The sequence below is a fragment of the Bidens hawaiensis genome, unplaced genomic scaffold (assembly GCF_021521415.1).
Source record: "Bidens hawaiensis isolate Kalapana, Puna unplaced genomic scaffold, B.hawaiensis_p1.1 tig00002671_1, whole genome shotgun sequence".
Classification (NCBI taxonomy): domain Eukaryota; kingdom Viridiplantae; phylum Streptophyta; class Magnoliopsida; order Asterales; family Asteraceae; genus Bidens; species Bidens hawaiensis.
In genome coordinates this window covers 3,113,564-3,136,097 of record NW_027491145.1, presented here as the reverse complement: position 1 = coordinate 3,136,097, position 22,534 = coordinate 3,113,564, and the positions used below count along the sequence as shown (strand labels likewise).

The window sequence follows — 22,534 nt, the reverse complement described above, 5'->3', positions numbered from 1 at the left end:
GTGTCTTGAGTATACTCAGCAGGGATCTCGAATGTAACCGGGACATCAGAAGCAGTTGTGGACGTAACCGCAGGTGGTATCGTGACCGACAACCCTGCAGTTGCAACGACTGTCGACTCTACAAATTGTGCCACCACCTCTGAAGGAGTAAGCGTTGGAGGTGGTAAAGACACAATCTCCGGAGTCGGCAGCTGGATAGTAGTGATTGGGATGCCAAAAGCTGATGATGTAGCCACCACGGGAACATCCGCGGCGCTTAAACCTGTGACCTGTAGTGATGTAAGAACAATCGACATACCTGACAGTGCGGATGGAGCGAAACGTACAACTCTTGAAGTCTCTCCAGCTCCCATACCTGCACCTGTCCTTTCCCGTCTTGAACGTCTAATCAACTTGTGAATATCCTCTTCTTCTTCTTCTGACTCAGTATCATCAACTGTCCTCTTTCTCTTCCCTAACGTCCTTTCTCGTGTCACCAACATCCTTCTCGCCTCATCCATAACATCATCAAGATCTGAGTCAGCCACCGTCGTAGCTGCTCTAGTAACATTCACTTCTCGAACTTGTGCAGCAGAGACCTGAACCTCTTCTTGCGGATCAAACCGGTCCATGTCGAAGAATCCTTGGCCGCCAAATGCAGCATCAAGGTCTACATCCTCCTCAGCCGACACAACAGGCACAGCAGGTACATCTCGAGGTGCTCCTACCTGTCGTGGTTGAGGGTCTCTGAACTCATCCCCACGAGCTGGCACATACCCCGGGTTTATTAAGTACCCATAGAGTGGAGTATGCCTTGGACGCAGTTCAGGCTTGCTCCTCGCACTGGTTGTGCGGCATTGAGCGAAGATACTTTTGCTCACATTCTCCACGTATCGTATTGGACGTCGTTGAGGCAACGTGGGAGCAACATGATTCAAGATCATCTGAATGAATCTTGGATACATGATGAACCTCTCACGAGCCATCGCTCTCCTCTGTCTATAGATCTCATAAAAGACCATCTGACTGAAGCTATAACGTTTGTTATACGTCAGAGCAGTCATTACGGACTGCATGGTCGCACCCATCCCGTCAGTGCCCGCCTTCCTCCCTGACATGCAGACAATCATTACGTGCATGAGGAAGCGCCACTGATCGAGTAGGAAACCCTTCCTCCTCTGAGTATCACCTAATGGACCAGAATAGCCCATTCGGAGAAACGCTCCATCACGGAACGGAGCCACAAACTTTGTAGGGTCATCCCTAGTCTCCTCACCGAAACGTAAAGCCACCCATATTTGTTCAGATGAGAACTGAACCTCTTGATTGTTGACGGTTGCTCGCATAACCAGGGGCTCAACGCGGCAATCATATTCCACAGTCTGCCAGAAATCCTCGATATTGGGTAAGAATATCGGCAGAGTCGTAGTGATAGCGTGGAATATCCTCGAGCGAATGAGGAATGTGATTATCTTGCGGTAATCCTCAACACCGCTCGCTTCCGGGTCTAAGGTGATGAACATGTTGTGACCTGGGAAGAATTGCCTCTGATTATCTCCATCGTCACCTCCAGCACCTCCAGCACCTGCTACTGCAGCCATATCTGCAACAAACGAACTAAGTTAGATAAAGGTTAAGGCGTACCACAAGTTCGCTTGTTACCATGTGCGAAGTGGTGATAAAATCTGTATAGGCAAATTTAAAGTTGGGGCGAAGTTGGGAACAACTTCGCTTCATCTTTAAGTTCGTCTAATAATTAAAAAATTAAAAGGTCCAGGCGAAGTTAATGATAACTTCGCCTCACCACAACATCGCCTCATTCTTTGTAAAATGAACGGTGTACTCCTTATCACAGATCTGCGACACACTCAGCAGATTGTGCTTCAATTCTTCCACAAAGTTAACTTTCTCCAATGTCATCTTTCCGTTCGACACCGTTCCTATTCTTGTAATCTTGCCACCACTTTCACCGGCAAAGCTCACTCTCCCTCCTTGAACAGGTTTCAAATCGTGTAACAAGTATTTGTTACTCGTCATGTGCCGAGAACAGCCGCTATCTACAACCCAAAGATTGTTGGCAGCCCTGTTCAACTGTTCCTGCACAATAAAGCAAAAGATTAGAATTTAGGGACCCAAGACCAATTGGTCTTGGATCTATACATCCCAAACTTTGGCTTTCCAAAGTTAGTATCTCGATAATTCCTGTAAGTCCTATTAGGAAACCTCCTTGAAGATTGATTGTGAGGCCTTCCAAACCTTTGTGAATTGAAAGAATTATAGCTTGTGGTTTGGTTATTAGCAGTGTAAAACTGAGATTTGTTTCTATGAAAACCTGAATTAGTCACATTTTTGAATTTTAAATGGTTTTCATTTTTAGGAGCATGATAATTACTATTAGGCTTATTCTCAGTTTTAGTAGGCCTCACACCTCTGAATCGCTGCTTCAGAGGGCAATTTGCAACAAGATGTCCTAATTGATTACATCTAAAACAACACCTATGCTCAACCTTTTTATCAACCGGTGTTTTAGATGTCGAGGCTTTATTACCGCCCGTTCGTCTCACATATGGTGGGACGTACGGATTTAGTGGAGTACTCTTTGTATTCGTCTTATCTTTCTCTCCACCATTGGGTAATACCACCTCCTCTTTTGCCTTACCAGACTCGGATGACTTATCCGAATCTGACGAGACTGGACTTGGATCAGAAATTTTAACACTTGAAACAGGCGAACTTGTTTCGCCTCCACTAACATTTGGTTCTTTACAAGTTACTTTAACTGGTACTGTCTGAGCAACCTCAAAGTCAACAGATTTCTGAACACTAGGGTTAAAAGTGTAATTGTGATTATAAGGTGGTGGAACCTCATGATAACCGATTCCTCCTCTCTTAGCAGAGGAACCTTGATCACTAACAAGGTGATCAAGAATAGCAGAGGAATTTCTGAACTGCTCTAGTTTTCTATTCAGTTCCACCACTTTTACCTGGTGATCAGCAATCTGTTTTTCTCTATAAGCAATTAGTTTGGTTTTTTCCTCCAAAACTTCATAGCTTAAATCAATCACTTCAATTTTTTCAGCAAGTTTTGTTTTTAGACTTTTAACATCTTTTTCACAAGTTTTTATTTTGACTTTATAGCTATTTTCTCTTGCTTTTGTAAAATGATGATCTTCTTTTAGGGTTTTAAATTCAGCATCCAACCTAACATACTGATCGGTTATAGTTGCTAATTGCTCAGACAAGTTTTCACATTTAGAGCATGTAGGTTTAGAACATACCTCGGAGAGCTGGTCATTAACGTCTGCCATAAGAGCTTTTTCTTCTCCGGTAACCTTCTCATTTTCTTCAGTTTCAACCTTCGCCAAATTTGCCTGCTCAAAAGTTTCTTTAGAATGCAGGTTCCAGTTGTATTCACCATCTTCTCTGGACATCATTGCACTATAATCTTTAGAACCCCCACTTTGCTGTGGAGACCTGCCCTGACTTCGTTCCACACGCTCATTCCTGCATTCCTTTGCAAAGTGACCGTTTTGCTGACAATTGTAGCATCTCACCGTCGCCTTGTCAAACCCTGGCTTTCCACCGACAAACTTTCTTCCGGTCTTTCTCATAAACCGCTTCACTCTTCTTACAATCATGGCCATCTGCCATTGCAGATCCATTTCCTCCAGATCATCAGCATCAATCTGGTCATAGTCTTCATCCAACATAGCTGGATCAACAACCTTCCCTTGAATGTAGTTCTCATAGGAAGCAATAAAAGAAGCATTGAGACCAAACTGCTCTTCAGCAGACTTGACACTCATAGGCATCTTGGAGTAGCTGTTGCTGGGAATACTTGGAGAGCAACTACTCTTGCTTACCTGGGGTTGAGAACCACTCGATCCACCTGCTACATAGCAAACATCACCATTTGTGTTGACTGACACATGACCCTCATGTGATGAGTTTGCGCCCGACTCTCCCTTCGAATAGTAGGCAGCAGATTCAGTCTTCGATCCTGAGCTAGTGTTGACTTTAGCTCCATACATACCTGGATCTTGAACCTGATCCATAGGTGTCTCCTTTCTGACCATGTTAAGCTCAAAGGTTCTGAGCTTGTTGACTGCCGTTTCTAGATCATATGTGGGAAAGTCTTTGTCTTCCCTCATCAGCACAGTGTACATCTCCCATTTTGGTGGGAGAGCATCTAGAAGCTTCTCAACTATTTCTTCTTCTCGGTAGGAAATTGAATAGTTGCTCAATTCAGTCATCAGATGGTAATATCGAGTGATAATATCATCTAAAGATTCATTCTTCAAATACTTGAAGACTGAGAACTGGGTTTTGAGCAATTTTATCTTTGAAGCACGGATTCCTACATTCCCTTCAAATCTGTTCTCAAGAGCTTCCCAAAGCTCTCTTGCTGACGTGTACTTTCTAAACGTATGAAGGATCTCTTGTGGAAGAGCCATAGTAATAGCAGCATGAGCCTTGCTCTCGGCCTCATACATCTTTTTCTCTTCTTCTTCCATTTTGCTATACTTTTTGATTTGATCACGACCTTCATACTCCATAACTGGTGGAATATAACCATCCTGGATGCATACCCACATCTTCGCATCCTGGTATTTGACGTATTGTATGAACCGATCCTTCCATGCGACGAAATCGGTTCCCTTCAGCAACCTTGGGGCCTTAGTAGCTGACCCTGCTTCAACTTCCATCTTCACTAACTCAGAGATGTTAATCAACGACATCTTTCCTGAAAAGTAAGAAACACGAGAAAAAAAAAACCAAAAAATTTTCTGAAAAGTACTGTAGGCGAAGTTACGGATAACTTCGCTTAAGACTTAACTTCGCCGCTGATTAACTTCGCTGATGATTAACTTCGCTTAAGGTAAGCGAACTTAGGAGGTAGGCGGAGTTGTAGAGAACTTCGCTGAGTTAGGCGAACTTGAGAAGGTAGGCGAAGTTGAGGATAACTTCGCTTAACCTTATATCTTCGCCGAAACCCTACGTATCCTGACGGCAACTTCGCCTGATGAACACGGACGTTTTTGCAGATCTGAAATCTAGATTTTACGAGGTTTTTGACGGTGCAAAGGCTTGAATACGATGGTAGGAGGTAAGATTGACTCAAAAAAAAAGAAAACACGTCCCGCGAATAGTCGAAACGGGACGATTTCTATACCCGCGTGAATATCCCGAACCACACAATCGAGCAAACGCTCTGATACCAATTGTAGGTTCCCTGGACGGATCGCACGAGATATCTCGGTCTACTCAGGTGCGGAATCCCTGCGTAGATCGTTACGAGTATAGAACACGAATCACACGAACACACGAAACACGAACACACGTTATATTATAACTCAAACACGTGATGTAATATCACCGTTACAGACTCTCGTCCTCACGTTACAATGAACTCGAACAACTGACACGAACTTAAACAACGATTATAATCAAACCGTAACCTAGGACTATTTATACACGACAACTTCGCCTGGCATGTTCAGGCGAAGTTGTCCATAACTTCGCTTGACTAACAAGTTCGCCTGTTAAGAGAACTTGTCAGTAACTTCGCTTAAACATACAAAACATAATTAAACATTACAGACTCGATTACAGACACTAGACTATGAACTACTGACATTATGCACCAACACACTAAAACTGTTTACTGTATGTGCAGGGGCTTCCACGATCTCACGATTCTCGTTGGATAATGGATAGTGGAGCCTCTAGGCACATGACGGGTACTCTCAGCTTCTCAAAGATGTCAAATCTATTCATGGAGGGTATGTTGGTTTTGTAGGAAACCAAGGAGGTCAAAATTGTTGGGGAAGGTATTGACGAATGGAAAAGTCATTTTTGAAAAGGTCAACTATATTTCAGAGCTGGAGAAAAATTTGCTGAGTATATCACAAATTTGTGATAAATATTTCTCTACACATTTCAATGTTCAAGAGTATTTAATTTTGAAACCAGGTTTCAAAATACCTGAAGAATGGATTCTTATGCGTGCCCCTCGTGAGAATGATCTTTATGTCATGAATATGAGTACCGCATCAACATCTTTGGGATCTGCTCAATGTTTTATTTCTAGGGTATCTGAACGAGAGTCAGTTTTATGGCATCGAAGAATGGGACATATCAGTGTGAGGAAGATGAATCATCTGATTCATAAGAACTTGGTTGAAGGAGTGAATGTGAGAAATTTTCAGTTGAATGAAGAGTGTTTGGACTGTAATAAGGGAAAACAGACCAAGAAATCACATCCGAAGAAATTCATTAACTCCATCAATTTACCTTTCGAACGTCTACATATGGATCTCTTTGGTCCGGTGGATGTCCAAAGTACCACAGGAGAACTTTATTGTCTTATGGTTACTGATGATTATTCGCGATTTTCATGGGTAATGTTTTTGGAATCAAAGGATGAGACGTATGATTCCCTCATGATTTTATTCAAGAAATTGGAGACGTTGTATAATCTACCGATCCGTCGAATAAGAAGTGACAATGGGACGGAGTTCAAGAACAACAAAATGCTTGAGTATTGTAATGACCGGGGGATTCTTCATGAATTCGGTGCACCATACACTCCGCAACAAAATGGGGATCGCTGAACGAAAGAATCGGACATTGATTGAAATAGCTCGAACTATGCTTTCAGATTCAAAATTACCAGTTAATTTTTTGGTCAGAAGCAATAGCTGCAGCTTGTTATACACTTAATTGGGTGCTTACAGTCAAGAAATTTGGCAAGACGTGTTTTGAGCTACTTAATCGTCGAAAACCTAATTTGAAGTGGCTTGAACCGTTTGGATCAACATGCACTATTCTTGAACCAAGTGGGAAGTTTGGTCCCAAAGCTGTTAAAGAATTCTTTGTGGGGTATGCTAGTCCACTGAGACGTGTATACATTCTTAGCCTCCACAAAATTGTTTAGGTCCAAAATGTTGATTGTTGAAGATATACTCCTACTGTTCAATGACCAGGGAATTTTAAGCTATTTGATTATGAAAGCCTGTGGAAGAGTTTCAAACTCCCTGAGGAAATTCTTTCTGGTGAAACTTTGATGATGTTATATAATCAACAGTTATCAGAAGATTGTGTACCAACACCTGAAGTTTCTATGTCTGTTCCTCGAGGTGTACCAGATCATGTTCAATCTGATAACATGCCAGAGACTACTCCTATTTTTGATGATAATGGTGAATCTAATGAGGAGATTATCGAAGCTATTTCTCCATCTCTTTCTTCTGAAGAGAATGTGAGTAATCTTCAATCTGAAGTGTCAGTACTACAGAAGTGGTGCCTAGAACTTTATCCTATCTTCCTGAGGATAACATCATAGGAGATTTGAATACTGGAGTTCAAACGAGACGTCAAGTCGATCAAAATCTCAAGTGTTTCTACTCAAAGATATCTTCTTTACTAAATCAATTCTCATTCAAGTGTTTTATTTCGCAGATCGAACCTAAAACGTACAAGGAAGCCCTGACTAAGGAAAGCTGGGTCAACGCTATGCAAGAGGAACTATTGCAATTTGAGAAGCTTGGGATCTGGAAATTGGTTGATATTCCTAAGGATAAGAAGCAGATTAACACCAAATGGGTATTTAAGTGTAAACGAGATGAGAATGGAATCATTGTTAGAAACAATGCAAGACTTGCTGTATTGGATTTTAACCAGAGGGAAGGTATCGACTACAACAAAGTGTATGCACCAGTCGTAAGGCTAGAGGCAATTCGGATCTTTCTAGCTTTTGCTTCTTGGAAAGGTTTTAAAGTTTACCAGTTAGATGTTAAGTCTGCATTTCTTAACTGAAAAATCAGTGAAGAAGTCTATGTGGGACAACCATCGGGGTTTGTTGATCCGATCCACAAAGACAAAGTGTATCTACTTGATAAAGCCCTTTACGGTCTCCATCAGGCCCCGAGAGCCTGGTATGAGACGTTGTCCCAACATCTTTTGGAAAACGGGTTTATCAGAGGAACCGTTGACTGTACACTCTTCACTAAATTTGTTGATGGGCATCTACTGATCGTGCAGATATATGTCGATGATATCATCTTTGGGTCGACAAACAATGTTCTGTGCAAGCAGTTTGAAGAAGTAATTAAGAAGAAATTCGAAATGAGTGCAATAGGGAGATGAAATTTTTCCTTGGATTTCAAGTAGATCAGTTGTCAGATGGTATAAAGTATGTCAAGGATGTATTGGCGAAGTTCAACATGACTGATGCATCAGCTATCAGTACTCCTCTACCATTGAATCATGGTATCGGTCCTGATCCCAACGGGGAGAAGGTTGACCAAACTTTATACCAATCCATGACAGGCTCATTAATGTATCTTACTGCTTCTCGGCCAGACATCATGTATGTTACGTGTTTGTGCGCCCGATATCAATCAAATCCAAGGGTCTCTCATCTCATGATTATCAAAAGAATTCTACGTTATCTCAAGGGATGTCCGAGGATCGGTCTCTGGTATCCTAAAGACGATGAGTTTGTGTTGAAAGCATATTCCGATTCAGACTATGGAAGCTGTAAGTTGAATGCTAAATCTTCAACGGCAGGGTGTCAGTTCTTTAGCAAGCGTCTTGTCACCTGGAAATACAAGAAACAAACCACGGTTTCGTTATCTACTTGTGAAGCTGAATATGTAGCTGCTTCCAGTTGCTGCTATCAGGTTCTTTGGATACAACAACAGATGCGGGACTACGGTTTGAATTTTCTTACTACCCCTATCTTCGTAGATAATGATGCAGCTATTTCATTACTAAGAATCCGGTAAACCACTCTAAAACTAAGCATATTGAGATACAGTATCACTTCATTCGTGATTGCTACGAAAAGAAGTTGATTACTGTAGACAAAATTCACACCGATGAACAAAAAGCAGATCTTTTCACCAAAGCTTTTGATGAGTCAAGATTTCAATACTTATTAAATCTTAATGGTTTAAAATTTTTGGGTGGTGTTGATAAGAGGGTTAACGAGATTACAGGTGTGTTGGATACCTTGTGATCCTAGTCAAATTTTCTTTTGTATATAATTTCTCATACAGTTTTTGATTTTAGGGGGAGAAAATTTCTTGAAAAAACAAAAAAACATTGAAAAATTATAAAAAAAAAACAAAAACATTTAAAAAATGTTGCTCCTCATATAATGTGTTTTTGAAGTAAAAAGGGAAGATGATAGTACATTGATCATCTGGTCCCAAATCTAGTAAAAAGTAGGCATAAAAGGCTGAGTTCTTAAATGTATTGGTGCTTTGGTAGGCCTTCAAAACAAACAAGTAAGTGATATAAACTAAAACTGCTAATTTGATTGGGTATTAGTTTCTAAAAAAAGTCTTGATAATGATGGCAGAAATGTAATAGCTGGTCATAATCAAGCCTTTTCATCAGAATGATTGTTTAAAATTATTAAAACATAGGTATCAGTAAGTGGTTAACGCTTCAACGATGTATGGTTTTATGGCCTTAAATCCTGTATTTATGGGATGCTTTAAGGTTCCTGGATCCATAGGGTCTTTATGCGGTTTATCATCTGGGTATTCATTTCAATGAATATTTAAACAAAGCTTTAAAAAGCAAACCCGCAAATTATGCTGCTTTATAAGCCAATAAACTTGATCGCAAAAGTACTTATGTACTAAATTCATTACTGACATGATCAAAATCCGCTGTTAGACACGCGTTGTCCCCTTGCTCACGTCTTATTACAATTAAGAAACAGACCACAAGGGATACAACGTTTGCAAGCCGACAGATGAAATCGTGCATACTCATCCGTGGGAAAGGACCTTAGGGTATTGCTTGATAACGGGGGTATGTCTTATTGTGGGGATTATTTGCTGATATGCTTAAAATAAAAGTGTTTTATCTTCTGATTCTAAGGTTTAAGTCAAATTGAGGTGACTTTATGAAAATCAAATTAAGCCTGAATCAAGATTAAAACTAATATTTACCTGACACTTTGTGCTTAATTGAACCAAATTAAAAGTATCACAGAAATTCCTGAATAATTTGTTTTTGAAAGGTTTAGGTGGACAATAATACCATTGACCAACTTAACACCTGTCATAATAAACGCTGAAAATAAAACTGTGATGGAAGGATAATTCGGTCAATATGATTCCCTGCTCAAACTCACAAAAATATGTGAATTCAGTCTTGATTTCTAGTTTTCAGTTTTGATTTGTTAAGTTTCTGTAAATATTTGTTTTTCTTTTCTGATTTAGTTTTCGACTCTTGATGGACGGGTGAACTATATCTCTCGGTGTTTTCATGAATCAACAAATCTTGTAAAGTTTCTTCAATTCAAAATCAAAAAGATTAAAATGTGTATCTGTTTTCAACAAGGTCATTGATTTGGACTTGTTTAAAATAGAAATTTTTTAAAAGTTGAGCTTTATTTAAGTTATTCCTCTAATGAACAAGAACATTAAGTTGTACTTGTGACATTACATTGGTGTGAATTGGACATGAAAACAGAAGATGTATATGGCAATACTTATGCAATGTATAAGTATTGAGACTTATACGCCGCATAAGTTATACGCCGTATAAGTCTTACACTTATACGCCGCATATGTCTGTGCATATGTATCTTGTACATATCCGCCGTATATGTTGGGTCTGATCCAATAATTTTCCGTGTTACATAATGACAAAAGTGTCATAACTGCTGAAGACAAGTGTGGCAGGAAGGTCACGAGGGTCACAGGGTTACGCAGTGAAAAGATAATTTGTTTTGGTTAAAAGTAAAGGCTTCCGAAATTTGTTTTTAACCATACCAAAAATAGTCTTTTGATGATAATTACTAAGTATTGACTTACTTCAGGTAATATGGTTAGAAGTGAATTTGATGGTGTTGAAGAGTTAGTTCCAAATTTTGTTGAATCTTGTTCAGAAAATCTTTAATATCTCATTTGTGCTTACACAAACCTATTTTTTTTTATGTTTACAGGTTAACATTGGATAATGGAAGAAGAATATGAAGATGATGAAGATTAGAGTCTGATGGAAATGATTAAGAGTCAAAATCGTTACTTTCAAATATCAAGCTTTCACAAGTCGTTACTTTCAAATATCATGTTTCTAATCAATATATAATGAATGAATCTATCACGGATCAGATACAAATTTTAATCTGATCATATCCTTCTTATATGTTTACTTGTAAATCAAGTGGATCCAAGAAGGAGTTCATGAAAAAGAGGTTTTCAGACAAAGACGTTTAAGAAGAAAGACTGAAAGATTGAAGATCAAAGACCTAGCAACATCCAAGGGGGAGTCTGTGTAACGCCCGCTAATTTTTCGGTTTAAAGATTTCCTGCATGTAAAGTATATATAATTCTCCGGGTTTAACCGACGTTTCTCGGAAGCCTTTATGTCATCTCGGTACGTTTAACCATTTAACTTTTCTTCCACAATGCCTTATACTTCAATTTGGAGGTACTTGGATGTAACCTTTTATATTATATCATGAAACAAAAATAACCTAACCTTAATCCATTCCTAGCGCTGATCGGACCTGTGACCCCCCCCCTCCCTCGCGAAAATCTTCTGTGCAGCCAAGATTTCACCGTAAAAACTTCAATTCAAGGTCGGTTTTACGATTCCCCATGTCTTTTACACCTTAATTGGTCTTTATATTACGCGTATTGATCGATTAACGGCTTATTGTAGGCTAACCAGGTGGCTGTCCAATTGAGCATTCCAGGACTCTTTTGGTTAAGGTTTTTACACCAAAATCTTCCTAGGTATGTCTAGTATAACATACTTAAGTATCATATTCATTGGTGTTCGTTAGATTGGTCAACTAGTTGTAGCTTGATTATTAGTATTCGGTTGACTAGAATTGTAGTTTGGTGCGTTTAACACAAGAGTTGAAGTGATTAACGACCAATTCAGCTCGGGAAAACTCTGTTTGATATACGGGCTGTTCAAAATTCATTTTTATAAGTTATGGGGCTGAATTGGTTGTCGGTTACTCCAACGGGTCGGTACAACGCGCAATTTTGTTTATTGAATAATTGGTGCGTTGTACTTGCGGGTTACCGACCCATTTGACTCATGTGGCGTCGTGTGGACTTGTTGGCTGTGATTTTATCATAATGGGTCCGCACGGGGCTGAGTTGGATGTTAACGGCCTAAACGACTCCTAAACGCGCGTGTTAGTGTCACATAGTTCTCCCGAGGGCAAATTGGGAATTCTTTATTCCTGGGAGTACCTAAGGGTCGTTTTGACGAATCTCTGACCTCGGGGCTGTTGTGATTAAGTTTGATGAGGTCGAGGGTTTAGGTAACTCGAACCATGTTAGAACGTCTCGTAGGATAAACGAGTCATCTTGATGTCACTAGTATTGATTTAATGTAAACCGGCAGGTGTTTGAGTTTTGGGAATTACTTAGAGATTCTCTAGCTCGTGGTGAATCCGTGTTCAGTGTCAGGTGAGTTCATGATGCCCTTTTTACTCTTTTTAAGTTTTGGGCTAGCATGCACACCTAAATGATTTTTCCTGATGAAACGTTTAAACCATTTTATATAGGCTTGCTAGTACCTAGTTGGCCTTGGGATGTTATAGTATGTGTGTATATATATATATAAATTATTGTATGGCCTATATTTGGCGATGTTGTAGTCGTATCGACTACTGATGTTTCGTATGCCTACTTTGTGTTTGCATGCGTTGATGAGATGTTACGTGTTTGGGTTGTACGTTTGCTCGACCCTCATGTTATTACTTGCATGATATATATATATATATAGGGATGTACTTATAAGGATGTTTATATATATGTATGTATGTATTTAAATATATATATGTATGAGAAGGATTATTTATCTATGATGATGGCTTAACTGATGTATTCTTTTTACTTTAAAACTTTTGGAATGACTATCATGATTATTATTTACTGATGTTAATTATTTAAAACTTGAACTCACTCAGCTCAAGCTGACTTTGTGTGCATGTTAGTGTGAGTTTCAGGTTAGGAAGAGGATGCCTTATCGCTTGGACGTGCATGAAGCTACTTGGACGATGAAGGGCATACGTGGATGGAAGATCTTGTTTTGAACATTTTATCTTTTTAAAAAGTTTTATAAATATAATTAAATTGGTTTTGGGCAATATTCCCGGGATTTTGGGAACTTATTCTATTATTTATGTTTTCCGCTGAATTATACTCTGAGTTGCTTATTTTAATGAAAAAAATTGTTTTTAAGTTTAATTATTTTTACGAGTGCTTCAAATGAATACCAACTGTGGGGCTCCCGGGGTTCGGGGCCTTACAATTTGGTATCAGAGCCATGGTTTGAGAGATCCGAGCATCCCCGAATGCTTGGACTTGAACTGTATGAAAGAAACTAGTATGCCCACCGTGAGTAGCTGCACGCCAAGAGTTAACCTTAAATTATTTAGTCATTCCTTTCGAATTTGAAAGTTTCCAGTATGTGATTAACTGTTTAAGTGTTAGATAGAAGGCTAATGTGGTTAGGGGCAGGACGGGCGGGTAAAGTAAACGAATAATTAAACTTGATCAACGTCATTAGCAGTTTACCCTTACCTTACATGTTCTAAATGCCACGTGTACCTGACCATATTAAAATTCTGTCTTTGTAGGGATAAGTCATGGTTAATACTCGAGCAGCTAAGAGAGGTGGTTCTAGTGTTCGTGGACGTGGCCGTGGTCGTAAGCCACGTGCCGAATCTGAGAATGAGATTCCTACTTCCCAGCAGGAGGCCCCGAATCATGAGGAGGGGGATAACCCCGCCTTAGATCCTTCTATGCGCGCGGCTATCGCGGATGAGGTTTACCAGGTGCTCCATAGCACCATTCCCGAAATCGTTGATGAGGCCATTAGGGCCATGGAGGAGTCTATGGTTAGTAAGAGTTGGGGTAAAGAAAGGAAGGGTAGGGAGACATAGGTTGATGAGGAGGAAGAGGTGTATGTGCCGAGTGGGGATGAAGACGAAGTGCGGACTGTTTGTGTGTCTACTCGGGGTCGTTCTTATGGTGACTTTAAGAAGTGTGACCCCCCTTATTTTGATGGTACTAAGGATCCGTTGGCAGCACATACAGTGGGTAAGGGAGATGGAGGCCGTTCTTAGAGTCAGGAAGTGTAAGGGGGATGACATGGTGACTTATGCTACTGCCTCCTTTCGTTCTGAGGCACTGTGTTGGTGGGACAACTTGGCACAGGCTATGGGTGATCGTTTGATCAGGATGATGACATGGGATGAGCTGAAGAAGTTGGTTCTTGATCAGTTTTGTCCTCCACATGAATTGGATAAGATGGAACAGGAATTCTTGACTTTGGAGGCGGGTACTATGACGCATCGGGAGTATACCACCAAGTTTAACCAGATGGCCCGTTTATGTCCCTATTTGGTTACTCCCAAAGCTAAGAGGATTAAAAAGTATGTGAAGGGGCTCCCGGCAGATATTCGTAGGGGTGTGGTTACCTTAGCATGTACTTTATATGATCAGAGGGAGAAGTTACCGCCGACCGAGACAAGGAAGACTTGGAACACAAATTCGTACGGTAAGCGGCCCGAGGGAAAAAATTTAATCTGTCTGAGAAAAGGGTGAAGACTGAGACTTCTGAGTTTAAGAGGGATGCGGCGTTCGGTAATTGCAAGAAGTGCGAGAAACCGCACAAAGGGGAATGTAAGAGTGGGTCTGGCTCCTGTTTTCGTTGTGATAAGACGGGATACCCCCATTTCGAGTGTCCGACGTTGACTTGTTTCTGCTGCAAGGGTTGGGTCCGGTCAGGGGACTTCCTCGAGGGCAAAGATGGAAGAGAAGCCGAAGGCCAGGGCGAGGGCCTTCAACATCTCAAAGAGGGAGGCGAAAGATGATGCGGATGTTGTTTCAGGTACTTTTCCTTAATTAGCTTTTATTCCACCGTCATAGTTTCTTATTCCTTTGGAATCGTATGTGATGATCTTGGAGCTAAGCAGTAGTATAATGTTACCCGAGGTACCTTTTTACTTGATTAATTACAGGCGTCAGTCTTATTTGATTCGGGCGCCAGTTGAAGTTTCGTGTCTACCGCGTTCTGTTCCTCGTTGAATAAATCACCTGAGCGCGTAGTCGATGTGTTTGAGGTGGAGGCCGCCATAGGAAAATCCGTTCCCGTGTCTAGGGTTATTCAGGGTTGTTCCATCGAGTTGTCTGGGTATAGATTTCCGGTGCGGTTGTACTTGATGCCGCTTGGCGGTTTCGATGTGGTGCTTGGGATGGATTGGCTCGCAAGTGTTGATGCTCAGATCGTGTGTGGTCAGAAACTTGTACGTCTGAGGGCCCCGGATGGGACCCAAATTACGGTCTTCGGTGACCGGAATGGTGCGATTCCACATATCATATCCATGCTTAAGGCGGGAAGGTTGATGCAGCGGGGCGTATCTAGCGTATGCTATAAATATGAAATCTGAGGTGGCTACCATCGGTGATGTTCCTATCGTTCGGGATTTCCCGAATGTATTTCCAGATGATTTGTCGGATGTACCACCGGACCGCGAAGTCGAGTTCCAGATAGACATTGTGCCGAGCGAAAAAGCCGTTGCTCGAGCCCCTAACCGTCTAGCACCGAATGAGATGAAAGAACTTATGGCCCAGTTGGAAGACTTGCTAGACAAGGGCTTCATTCGACCGAGAATCTCACCTTGGGGTGCCCCGGTCCTGTTAGTTAAGAAGAAGGACGGTAGCATGCGAATGTGCATTGACTACCGTGAATTGAATAAGCTCACTGTTAAAAATCGGTACCCTCTTCCGAGAATCGACGACTTTTTGATCAGCTCCAAGGAGCTAGTTGGTTCTCAAAGATCGACCTTAGGTCTGGGTATCATCAGTTGAAAATTCGTGAGGAAGATATTCCTAAGACCGCCTTCCGCACCCGCTATGGACATTATGAGTTCCTCGTGATGTCTTTCGGTTTGACCAACGCACCGGCTGCGTTCATGGATCTTATGAACCGGATGTGTAGACCGATGCTCTATCGCTCTGTTATTGTGTTCATCGATGAAATTATTGTACACTCCAAAAGCGAATCCGATCACGCCGGTCATCTCGCGGAAGTTTTGGAAGCTCTGCGAAAGAACAAGTTGTATGCAAAGTTTTCTAAGTGTTCTTTTTGGTTGTGCGAGGTTCAGTTCTTGGGTCATGTTATTAACCCGAGTGGTATTTTGGTTGACCCTGCAAAGGTGGAAGCCGTGAATGAATGGGAATCTCCTAAGTCTCCCATCTGAAATTCGTAGTTTTCTGGGCTTGGCAGGGTATTACCGCCGCTTCATTCCCGACTTTTCAAAAATTGCTTCGTCGTTGACCAAGTTGACTAAGAAGAATGTTAAGTTTGTTTGAGGCACTGAGCAGGAGGAAGCTTTTCTCGAGTTGAAGAACCGGTTGACGCATGCCCCGATTTTAGCTATACCTGATGGCACCGATGATTTGGTGGTTTATTCTGATGCCTCTTATCAGGGGCTTGGGTGTGTTTTGATGTAGCGAGGTCGAGTCATCGCTTATGCCTCACGGAAGTTGAAGCCTCATGAGGCGAATTATCCTACTCACGATCTGGAGCCGGCGGCAGTTGTGTTTGCGCTTAAGTTGTGGAGGCATTATTTGTACGTTGTTCGTTGCGTTATCTATACCGATCATAAGAGCTTAAAGTATTTCTTTGAACAAAAGGAACTGAATATGCGACAGCGTCGATGGTTGGAATTGATTAAGGATTATAACCTGGAGATTATGTACCATCCTGGTAAGGCTAACGTGGTGGCCGACGTGTTGAGCCGGAAGGAAAGACCAAAACCTATTCGTGTGAAATCTTATCAGCTTATTCTTAAACCCGACATTTTGAAACAAATAGCCAACGTCCAGAACGAAGCCTTGCAGGTGGAATGGATTATGTCAGAACGTATTTGGGGTCAGGAAAAGTTGTTGGAAGACGTCGGTGATGCAGTAAAGTATAAGGATGGGCGTTTATAGGTACCGAGGTATGGGGGATTTAGAGCTAAAATTTTGGATGAAGCACACAAGTCGCGCTATTCCATTCATCCGGGGTGCGACCAAGATGTACCAAGACCTGAAAAAGATTTATTGGTGGCCTGCGATGAAGTTTGTGGTGGCTCAGTATGTGAGTAAGTGTTTGACGTGTCTACAAGTTAAGGCCGAGCACCAGAAGCCATTCGGGAAACTTCATCCATTGGAAATACCTGAGTGGAAATGGGAGCATTTTACGATGGATTTTGGGACTAAACTGCCTCGTACTCCTAGGGGTAATTACGACACCATTTGGGTAATCGTTGATAGACTGACCAAGAGTGATCATTTCTTGCCGATTCGAGGGACTTTTAATTCTGAGCAGTTGGCTGAGGTGTTTATTCGCAAGATCGTGTCTAGGCACGGGGTGCCAGTATCTATTGTTTCGGATAGGGATACGCGTTTTACCTCCAGGTTCTGGAAAAAGTTTCACGAGGAGATGGGTACCAAACTCCTCATCAGTACTGCCTATCACCAGCAATGGATTGTCAGTCTGAGAGGACCATTCAGACTCTTGAGGATATGTTGTGGGCTTGTGTTATCGATTTTGGTGGTAGTTGGGATAGTCACTTACCGTTGGTAGAGTTCTCGTATAATAACAGTTATCACGCCATGATTGGGATGCCACCGTTTGAGATGTTGTATGGTAGGAGGTGTAGGACTCCAGGGGTTCCATTGGTTAGAAGCAGTTGGGTAGTTTGGAGGTGGTCGAGGCTACGACTGAGAAGCTAGATAAGATAAAGGCTTTTATGAAGACCGCTCAGGATCGTCAAAAGTCCTATGCGGATAGAAGGCGAAGGCCTATTGTGTTTGAGACTGGGGACCGGGTTATGTTGAAAGTTTCTACTTGGAAGGGTATTATTCGTTTTCGTAAGAGGGGGAAGCTTAGTCTGAGGTTTATTGGTCCGTTCCGTATATGGTCCATGTTGGTGAGGTAGCGTATAAACTGGAGTTGCCCGAGGAGCTTCCGGGGATTCACCCTACTTTTCACGTGTCCCATTTGAGGAAATGCTTAGTGATGAAGAGGCCCATGTGACTCTTGATGATATTGAGCTTGATAGTAAGATGAACTATGTTGAGGAACCTGTTGCTATACTTGACCGTCAGGAAAGGCGTCTGAGAAATAAAGTGGTTAGGCAGGTGAAGGTGCAGTGGAGACACCGTAGGGGTTCCGAGGCTACTTGGGAATCCGAAGACGAGGTGATGAAACACTATCCGCAGTTCTTCCTGTCGCATCGGGATTCAGGGATGAATCCCATTGTAAGGGGGTGGACTTGTAACGCCCGCTAATTTTTCGGTTTAAAGATTTCCTGCATGTAAAGTATGTATAATTCTCGGGGCTTAACTGACGTTTCTCGGAAGCGTTTACGTCATTTCGGTACGTTGAACCATTTAACTTTTCTTCCATAATGCCTTATACTTCAATTTGGAGGGACTTGGATGTAACTTTTTATACTATATCATAAAACAAAAATAACCTAACCCTAATCTATTACTAGCGCCGATCAGACCAGCTGACCCCCCCCCTCGCGAAAATCTTCTGCGCAGCCAAGATTTCACGGTAAAAACTTCAATTCAAGGTTGGTTTTACAATTCCCCATGTCTTTTACACCTTAATTGGTTTTTATATTACGCGTATTGATCGATTAATGGCGTATTGTAGGCTAACCGGGTGGCTGTCCAATTGAGCATTTCGGGACTGTTTTGGTTAAGGTTTGTGCACCGAAATCTTCCTAGGTATGTCTAGTATAACATTCTTAAGTATCATATTCATTGGTATTCGTTAGATTGGTCAACTAGTTGTAGCTTGATTGTTAGTGTTCGGTTGACTAGAATTGTAGTTTGGTGCGTTTAACGCGAGAGTTGAAGTGATTAACGAGCAATTCAGCTCGGGAACACTCGGTTTGATGTACGGGTTGTTCCGAATTCATTTTTATAAGTTATGGGGTTGAATTGGTTGTCGGTTACTCCAACGGGTCGGTACAACGCGCAATTGTGTTTATTGAATAATTGGTGCGTTGTACTTGCGGGTTACCGACCCATTTGACTCATGTGGCGTCGTGTGGACTTGTTGGCTGTGATTTTATCATAATGGGTCCACACGGGTTGAGTTGGATGTTAACGGCCTAAACGACTCCTAAACGCGCGTGTTAGTGTCACCTAATGCTCCAGGGGGGCAAATTGGGAATTCCTTATTCCCGGGAGTACCTAAGGGTCGTTTTGGTGAATGTGTGACCTCGGTGGCTGTTTTGATTAAGTTTGATGAGGTCGAGGGTTTAGGTAACTCGAACCATGTTAGAACGTCTCGTAGGATAAACGAGTCATCTTGATGTCACTAGTATTGATTTAATGTAAACCGGCAGGTGTTTGAGTTTTGGGGATTACTTAGGGATTCTCTAGCTCGTGGTGAATCCATGTTCAGTGTCAGGTGAGTTCATGATGCCCTTTTTACTCTTTTTTTGGGCTAGCATGCACACCTAAACGATTTTTCCTGATGAAACGTTTAAACCATTTTATATAGGCTTGCTAGTGTCTAGTTGGCCTTGGGATGTTATAGTATGTATATATATAAAAATATATGTAAATTATTGTATGGCCTATATTTGGCGATGTTGTAGTCGTATCGACTACTGATGTTTCATATACCTACTTTGTGTTTGCATGCGTTGATGAGATGTTACGTGTTTGTGTTGTACGTTTTGCATGCGTTGATGAGATGTTACGTGTTTGGGTTGTACGTTTGCTCGACCCTGATGTTATTACTTGGATGATATATATATATATAGGGATGTACTTATAAGGTTGTTTATATATATATGTATGAGAACGATTATTTATCTATGATGATGGCTTAACTGATGTATTCTTTTTACTTTAAAACTTTTGGAATGACTATCATGATAATTATTTAATGATGTTAATTATTTAAAACTTGAACTCACTCGGCTCAAGCTGACTTTGTGTGCATGTTAGTGTGACATTCAGGTTAGGAAGGGAATGCCTTATCGCTTAGACGTGCACGAAGCCACTTGGACGGTGAAGGGCATACGTGGATGGAAGATCTTGTTTTGAACATTTTATCTTTTTAAATATTTTTATAAATATAATTAAATTGGTTTTGGGCAATATTCCTGGGATTTTGGGAACTTATTCTATTATTTATGTTTTCCGCTGAATTATACTCTGAGATGCTTATTTTAATGAAAATATTTGTTTTTAAGTTTAATTATTTTTACGAGTGTTTTGAATGTATACCAACTGTGGGGCTCCCGGGGTTCGGGGCCTTACAGTCTGTTGGAACATAATATCTATTTCTAGGGTCTTAGATGTATTAGATATGATTGTGTAGGACTAGAATTGTCAAATGTATGTTTTGTAGTTGGATTTAACGCATAAGTCCACAAGACCGCATATGTTATGCGGCGCATAACATATGCGCCGTATAACTTATACGGGCTTGTGGTCTTTCATGTTGTTTCCTATAAATAGGGGACTTATGCATTATTATGTAGACTTTTGGTGAATGTTGGAGTGAGAGAGTAGAGAGAGAAAGTTGCTACAAAGTCATATCTTGTAATCTTTGAAGTTATCAATGAAGAATATGCTTAACGTTTACTTGTTTTGTTCACTCTCAATGGATTCCGCACTTTGAGACACAAGCTGTAACATCCGGTGATCCTAATTGTTGTATTCATCAGCATGGCATCATCTTTCAGCTAAGCCATTTGCGACTATCGCAGAAGTGAATATAAAATAATTCCTTTGGGAATTTATCATATGTCTCTTTGGCCTCATGGAAACCATTGTGAGTGATAATGGAACACAATTCGCGGATAAAGGCCTGCAGGAATGGTTAACTGAGTTCTCTCAGATTTTTACTTCAGTCGCACATCCGTAAGTCAATGGATAAGTGGAACGGGCAAATAGAAGTATCAAAGATGGAATCAAGGAAAGGTTGGGCACAAAAAGAATTGGATGGGTAGATGAGCTTCCATATGTTTTGTGGGCTCATAGAACTCACAAGAAGACCAGTAATTCTGAAATGCCATTCAATCTCACCTATGGTACTGAGGCCTTGATTCCTGCAGAGATAGGGGTCCCATCCGTGAGAACACTCCTCACCATTGAAAATGAAAAGGAGCTGCGCTTAAACTTGGACCTCTTTAAGGAACGAAGAGAGTTGGCATCTATCAAAGAAAGAAAGTACATACGCCAACTTCAAAAATACTACAACTCGCGGGTGAATATTTGTAAATTTAAAGTTGGGGACTATGTGTTCTGGAGAAACGAAGCATCAAATGCTGAACCCGGGAAACTAGCCCCAACTTGGGAAGGACCTTATAAGATTCACGCGGTTCTAGACAAAGGCTCATATAAATTAGAAAAAAACTAGATGGAACGTTAATCCCAAGAACCTAGAATGTGACACAACTTAAAAAATGTTTTTTTATAATGACATGCGTGCCACCTTTTATTTTAAGCATGCGTGGCAATTTTCTTTTGGTCTGCGTGCCAATTTTCTTTTAGTCTGCGTACCAACCTTGGATGTAAATTAGAGTCTTCTTGTAATATAAAGGCAAGTTTGCGCGCCATTTATTTACTAATTTTAGAGTATTACCTATGTGAATTTTTTTAGTGCATGAGACGTATGCGTTGTGCGCATAAAAACCACGCGTGTCAAGTTCTGTAGAATTGAACCACGTGTCATTATTACAGTATAAATGATCTGTGGCGTGCAAAGGCCTGCATATCAGGAGTTGCACGATAATCCTTTATTTTGAATACATGACAAGTTTAAATTACAAACATTTATATTATTATTCACATAACAAGACAAAATATAGAAACCATGTCATTTATTTACAAAAATTGGATAATTACAATGGATAGTTACAAAGCGGGAAGAACAGTTATCTAAACAATTAGTCTTAATCTTGGAAATAGTCTTGGAGTTGCTAGACGCCATTGTCTTGCAGGGCAATATCTTGAATAGCATCTTGAATTTCAAAGTGAAGTTCGTTGAATGCTTGCAATTTAGTGGCATATTCCGCGTCAGTATCCAGCCCTTGTAGCTCGAACTCTTCCAAAGGTCGTTCTTCCCGCTGGAACAAAAACCCTTCAGGAACCCAGCCTTACGCCCAGACTAGCTTAAGGAGCGTAAGAGTTCAGCAAGGCAGTTCCCGAGCTCCGCACCATAACGGACATGCCCAATAGCCTACAACAAAGTTGTAATTAAAGCATCATATCAAGTAAAAAGGTGAGACAAATAGTGAATACCAGTGGGAGACCATGACTCATTAGCCACTTCTTCTCATATGTAGCTTGATTGGCTTTATGGGTTAGTTCCCCTCGCTCGCCAATGAGTTAGGCGTTATGCATAGTGAGCTCCTCGATTAGCTTATCCTTCGCTAAAGCCTCAGCCGGCATGGAGTTGATAGTGCTTCTTGTCTCAGCTACCTGCTCTTCCAATTCAGCTTTGGTATCTTCGACCTTGGCGAGTTCAGCCT

The 22,534-nt window shown here is 41.1% G+C and overlaps 1 protein-coding gene across 1 annotated transcript; it reads left to right on the top strand.

Annotated features, from left to right (window-relative positions):
• Positions 1-21,069: 21,069 nt before the first annotated feature.
• LOC143620780 (uncharacterized) lies at positions 21,070-21,420 on the top strand. The gene has a single exon (XM_077092390.1). The coding sequence runs from the start codon at positions 21,070-21,072 to the stop codon at positions 21,418-21,420; it is 351 nt and encodes a 116-aa protein (XP_076948505.1).
• The last annotated feature ends 1,114 nt before the right edge of the window (positions 21,421-22,534 follow it).